Genomic DNA, 6,835 nt, shown 5'->3' with positions numbered 1-6,835 from the left:
TAAAGGGAAAATGCAGTCATAACAGTCAATGCACAAAATGTGAAAATGGGGCCAGGTAACTTGGGGAAGAGGGCAGGGTTGGAAGAGATGATAGAAGGGATAGCACTGATTAAGATTCAGTGTACTCATCAATTGACATGTTGAATTGAAATCCCTTTGAACAGCTGCTTAATTTTAAAAATGCTTTTCATCATTTCTCTACTGAAAATTTTATCTCTGTATAGAACCAAATGGACTGTCCCAGGACCCTGCTTTCAGATTTTCTCACTTTCAGTTACTATTTCTTTTTGTTTGTTACTGGCTAATACACAACTTCCATAGAGGAAATGTAATACTGGCCTACTTTGGTTTATGAGCTCATTTTTTTGTATCAGTATATTGGATATATATTGTACATATATATGTGTTTATATGTATATATGTATATATATATATATGCAATAAAATTCTGAGCAAAGAACAAATGCAAATACCAGTAGCTTGAGCCAATAAGCATTTGCTACTAGTCATATGAGTCTGCAGCCTGTCTGGGCAGTTCTCATTCTGACTGAGTGGCTTTGTGCTACAGCAATATCCCTGGGGAAGGCAGGAAGCACTGTTGCCTTCACTGGGCACTCACATGTGGTGATCAGTTGTCTGTAGGTTGGGGATTTTCCTCCTCACAGATTATTTTCTTTCATTATTTTTTTTTTCCCAGTCCTGGGCCTTGGACTCAGGGCCTGAGCACAGTCCCTGGCTTCCTTTTTTTGCTCAAGGCTAGCACTCTGCCACTTGAGCCACAGCGCCACTTCTGGCCATTTTTTGTATATGTGGTGCTGGGGAATCGAACCCAGGGCTTCATGTATACGAGGCGAACACTCTTGCCACTAGGCCATATCCCCAGCCCCTGTTTTCTTTCATTATTATTATATTATCTTTAAGTAATGGGACAAAGGAGTTGCCATTTAACAAAGCAGTTTATGAATACAATCAATATATCTTAATCAGTGTCACCCCTTTCAATATTCTCACCCATCTCTCCCCTACCCAATCCCTCATTCTTCCTAATTTTGTAGGATAGACAATGGATTCTTTTCGGCATTCTCCTCTTCTTCTCTTCATTCTTCTACTCCTTTCCCCTTGCCATCCCCCTCTCACCCCCGCCTTAAACTTCCCGGTGTTTTTTTTATTTATTTATTTATTTATTTATTTATTTATTTATTTATTTATTTATTTATTTTGACCAGTCCTGGGGCTTGGACTCAGGGCCTGAGCACTGTCCCTGGCTTCTTTTTGCCCAAGGCTAGCACTCTGCCACTTGAGTCACAGCACCACTTCTGGCCATTTTCTATATATGTGGTGCTGGGGAATTGAACCACCAGGGCCTCATGTATATGGGGCAAGCACTCTTACCACTAGGCCATATCCCCAGCCCCCGGTGTTTTATTTTGCTGAACTTCAATTTTTTTCCTTTCTAAGGAATTGTCTAGGTTAGTTTTCTATCTACCTCTAGGCTAGCCTTAGCTTGTTCTGATGACAGAGGTGCGACTGTAAAAGAAGTGAAGTATGGAAGGCCACCTGGGGCTAGGAGCTAACATTATAGTTCAAAGCAAGCCACAAGGCTAGTCCAGATTCAGCAGGTGGGAAAACAGACCTCTTAATGAAAAGACCTGCAAAAACACATTGCAATGTTTGCTTATTTTAACCTCAAAGAAAAGGAAATAAAGACCAAGAGCCAAAAACAAAACATTGCAAAGGTGGTGGTTGCAAGGGAAGGGAGAAAATATGAGCCAATTTTGCAATTAATTAACCACCTCCTGGACCAGTCTCTGCTGAAAGGAAAGGTAATAGAATGGGCAATCCACCAGGTCCCATGATCACTCCTTCTGGAGTAGAGGATAGAACACCATAATTAGCAGGGCCACCACTGCAAGTAAAATGAGACAACGGCCCTTTGCCAAATGAAATGGGTCCTATTATTAGAAGCAAGCACTTGGGGCAGCAAACCAAGAAATGTCCACTACAAAGCATATAATAAATCAACATGCTTTAAAGTAACTTCATGAAAGAACCAATGCTTTGAGTCTGAGAGCAAAGCAACCAAGCCAACTGTCATTGGTAAAAAACAACAACAATATTTTCAAAGAACATCAGACTTTAATCTTAGTCATTTGGGTTTAAACACTCTGCATCATACTTCAGTTCTCTCAAGTTGCTTCTTTTCCCTGTGTCTATGGTTAACTACTGGAAATGTTTTCTAAACATGTTTCTTACCGCTGTCTTCACCTCCTTGTTCTTCAGACTATAGATAAGAGGATTCAGCATGGGAGTGATCACCGTGTACTGCAAAGAGAAGATTAACTCCCAGGGGGACCCTGAGGCTGGCATGAGATAGCGTAAGCACGAGGCACCAAAATACAGGATCACTACAGTGAGGTGGGAGGAGCAGGTGGAGAAGGCCTTCTTTCTGCCTGTGGTGGAGCTGATGCTCAGGATGGTGGAGACAATGCAACCATAGGAAGATAAAATCAGGAGAAAAGTTCCAAAAGCATGGATGACAAAAGACCAGAGCATGATAGTGATATTGACAGAGATATCAGAGCAGGAGAGAAGGAAGAGAGAAGGAAGCTCACAGATGTAGTGGTGAATGGTTCTGTACTCACAGAACTCCAAATTTACAGCTGGAAGGGTGTTAATGAATGCATCCAGGAAGGCCAGGCCCCAAGAGCCCCCCACAAGCCCCCTACAGAGCCAGCTGCTCATTATCTGGCCATAGAGCAGAGGGTGGCAAATGGCAGCATAGCGGTCATAGGCCATGACTGCAAGCAAGCAGGCCTCCGTGCCCCCACTGACAAACACAAAGAAGGCCTGGGCAAAACATCCTCCCATGGAGATAGCTTTTGTCGTTGACATGAGGTTTTCCAGCATCGTGGGTACAGTCACTGATGAATACAAAAGATCCAGCAAAGAGAGGTGACCCAGGAAGAAGTACATGGGTGAATGAAGATGAGTATCAGTCAGCATCACCAGCAGCATGGTGAAGTTCCCTGTCAGGGTCAGGACATAAATCACCAGGAACAGCATAAAGAGTAAAGTCTGGACCTGGGCATCAGGAGTCAGCCCAAGGAGGATAAACTCAAAGTTGGCACTGAAGTTTCTCATAGCTACACAGGGGACTTTCCCTTGGAATAAAAGAAAGAAACATAAAACTTCTTTTTATATGCCCAATTACTCAGTGCCTTGTTTCTCTTCTTCAAAGACAATGTTTCTTGATGGCCATGGAGTCCAAAGTTCATTGACTGTTGATCCCAACACCATAATAACTGTGGTATTTTAAGTAACACGACTGTCATAAAATCAGCCCCCTAACCCATAATGCCACATGCTGTTGGGGTTTTCTTGTTTTATGTTAGATCATGTTCTTCTGAAGAGAACTGAAGGCACGAATGATATAAATGGAGAATGAAAGTTTTCATTTCATGACTTCAAGAGGCTGAAATTCGGAATTCATCCGAAGAGTCACTACATTAAGAGTAGTTGGCTAGACAAGGAAGAAAGGTAGGGACAGAGACAGAGTTAAAAAATACTTTGGTCATACTTATATTTTGTGTAAGTGTTGACCATAACTAAGGTGTTGTGTTAGGAAGTATCGAAAGGAGGGCAATGAAATGACTTGTCAAATGTTGACTAAGTTCTTTCCTCATGTTTGATATAAGGACTTCTCAAGTAGTAGTTTCTTTTTATTTTAATGTGAAAATAAGTATTAAAGAATAACTGAGAGCAGCTAGATCAAAGATATCTAATGTAATGCTGTTGCTGTTTTACAATTAACCTAGAGTTGCTGTGACTGATACTCAGATATCAGGAAAATTGTTTAATATTTTTGTCTCAGTTCTAGGCTTATTCTATGCTCCTCATATGTTTAGTTGACAAACTGTATCACACTTGAGTTGGTTGGATTCTATAGAATACTGAACATTTTCTCTGGATTCTATACCAGCAAACTAAGCTGGTAAATATATGGATGTTAAGAAAACATTTGATAGGGGCTGGGAATATGGCCTACCACATATATAGAAAAAGCAAGAAGTGGAGCTATGAGTCAAGTTGGCAGAGTTCTAGCCTTGAACAAAAAGAAGCCAGGGACAGTAGTCAGGCCCTAAGTTCAAGCTCCAGGACTGGCAAAAAAAAAATTGATAAATGTATTTTCCATATGACTGTTTTACTCTTTACTCACAATTAATGATTTGTTCCCAATGTCTCCCTTGTTTCGCATCCTCAAATGTGTCCCTCATCTCCTGAAGATATAATAAAACAGCTTGGTAGGAAATAGTAACATCAGCAAATCATTTCTTCTGATTATAGGGACCACAGTGCCTAGGAGTCAGGAAGGAAATTGCATTGTTAATGTATTTTCAAAGACAACAAAAAGGTGTCCTTCACATTCTCCAATAGGAAAGTTAGAGCTATGTGTTCCTACTTTCTTGAAATCATAGGGATTTCAAATAAGTGGCAATGTCCCTCGAAGTCTAAGACAGATCAAGAATAACCCAAAGTTAAACGTAATAGAAGGAAGGAAATCACAAAAATCAGAGTTGAATGAGACTTTCTCTCCAATTAGCCAGATAAAAGGTAGTCTGGAGGTATGTTTCAAGTAGTAAATCATCAGCCATAAGCAAGTAAGCCAAGTGAAAGTGCAATGCCGTTGAGTGCAAGCCCAGTACTGGCAAAAACAAAACAAAACAAAAAAAAACCCTACCAACACCAGAATACCCATATGACCCAACTATACTACTTCTGAGTATATACAAAAGAATAAAGTTCAACTTCCTATTGAGATACAGGCACTTCCATGTTTATTACAGCACAATTCGCAATAGCAATTTATGGAATCAGCCTAGATGCTCCTCAATACATGAATGAAAACAGAAAATTTGGTATACGCCCACAACAGTTTTATTGAGATGTGAAAAAGAATGAAATTACATTACTTTGTAGGAAAATAGACAAAACTAGAAATCATCATATTCACTGAAATAAGCCAGTTTCACAAAGATAAATATGTTTTTGCTCATATGGGGAATCTGGGGTGGGGGAAGATATGAAAATGAAGGAAAGAACTATCAGAGATATGGAAGGGGGAAAGTTGGAAGGGAGAGAATAAAGAAGGGTAGGAGGGAGGCGAAATATGATTTGAGTACATTACACGCATATATACAACATCACAACTAAAACCTCTTACTTTGTGCAATTAGTATATACTAATAGAAAAAATTTAAAGGGCCCAGAAAACAAAAATACTTCTAGAGAAATATCATGTCTCTTTCTTTCTTCTAATGCTTGAAAATATACTAGTATTTGTAATTCATTTCTGCAGAATACACAGACAAAATAGAAAATAAAAATCTAAAAAGTGTGAAAAACCTGAGTTTAGTAAAAACATGTATACATATCATGGGGTTGCTGGAAAATGTCCAAGGGATTTCTTAAGACAAATCATCCCAGCATGAGGCACCAAAGAGCTCAATGATTCATAGGAGATACTTGGCAAGTTTTAGCTAAAGAAAGAAACAAAGATCCAGGTCAATAACTTTGATGCTCTTGTTAGAAACAACCATGGGATCATTCTGAGGGAACTTTTGGTATAGGCTTCCTTCATAGTATCTCTGAGTTAAAGAAAAGTCATCCTCTTCATTAAAAAGCACAAGGAAACTAGAAGGAGAATGGTGCAAGAAATAAACTCCAGTGTGGAATTTGGTCCTTAAAATGTCTGTATCTTGTCCTTTGCTCTATCTTTACACGCATGCCAGAGATGGACACAATGTAGACAGAGATGAGAGGCAGTTATAAAAACAGAGTGAATAACTCAGCTGGATGCTGATGGCTCATGCCATAACCCTCCCTAGCTAATCAGGAGGCTGAGACTCAAGGATTTGAAGCCAACCAGAGCAGAGGAATCTGACTCTTACCAATTACCCAGAAAAAGAAGTCAGAAGTAGAGGTGTAGCTCAAGTGGAAAAGCCTAGCAAGGGTATAAAGCCTTGAATTCAAGCTCCAGGACAGGCACAAATTAAAAATAAAGCACATACACACACCTCTCTGGATCCCATAGAGTTTAGGTGTTGGATTTAGAGATCTAGAACAAGGCTGTTAAGATTTACTTTCCATACCATTATTCTTCCACAGCACAACTTTTAGAGGTGGTCTTCTGATCTCCCATGGATTCTCAGGAGACACTGTGGTCTACTCAGGAGATGAGGTAGAAGAGGATCAGGGCAGAGGGAATGAAACTGGACTTGAGAAGAGATTTAAAACTCCCACCTCAATATGTATTCACTTGTTAACTTTGAAAAAAATTAACCACTCTTCCTTTTTTTCCATTTCACTAATTTTACAATAATACATTTTGCAAAAGTGTGATGATAATTTATAAACAATGCTTGACAGTACATAACATCCAAGACTTGTATTTTTGACTTGTCCACTGCTCTAAATTCAGTGTTTCTACCAAACTATAGGGAAACAAGGACACAGAAATAGGCTGCAGGTAAAGAGCAAGAGGAAAGGTGAGAGTTTGCAGTGAGTGAAATAAATTGGGTGATTAGAGGTCCCAAAGCAGCAAAATATGCAGAGAGAGGGAAGAAAGACAAATAAGCTAGCCAGGAGTTTTCATGGACTGTATCTTGCTCTGTCTCCTGCAGATTGGGCAGGCATGGCCCAGGCACCTGCCTTGACAAGCAAACAGGTCTGACTTTGGGAAATCTAGTCACAACTATCTAAATCTGGGAACAATTTTCTTCGTCTTTCTGGGACTATGTTTTGAATATAAAGAACATTGATTGAAGTTCTAAGACTC

The 6,835-nt window shown here is 39.7% G+C and overlaps 1 protein-coding gene across 1 annotated transcript; it reads right to left on the bottom strand.

Annotated features, from left to right (window-relative positions):
• Positions 1-2,220: 2,220 nt before the first annotated feature.
• LOC125348766 (olfactory receptor 8S1-like) lies at positions 2,221-3,141 on the bottom strand. Its single transcript, XM_048342299.1, has one exon. It carries the CDS (start codon positions 3,139-3,141, stop codon positions 2,221-2,223), a length of 921 nt encoding a protein of 306 aa, XP_048198256.1.
• Positions 3,142-6,835: the final 3,694 nt, after the last annotated feature.

This window comes from Perognathus longimembris, chromosome 1 (assembly GCF_023159225.1).
Source record: "Perognathus longimembris pacificus isolate PPM17 chromosome 1, ASM2315922v1, whole genome shotgun sequence".
NCBI classification, from domain to species: domain Eukaryota; kingdom Metazoa; phylum Chordata; class Mammalia; order Rodentia; family Heteromyidae; genus Perognathus; species Perognathus longimembris.
The sequence above is the reverse complement of the archived record's forward strand: the minus strand, read 5'-3'. Positions and strand labels throughout refer to the sequence as shown.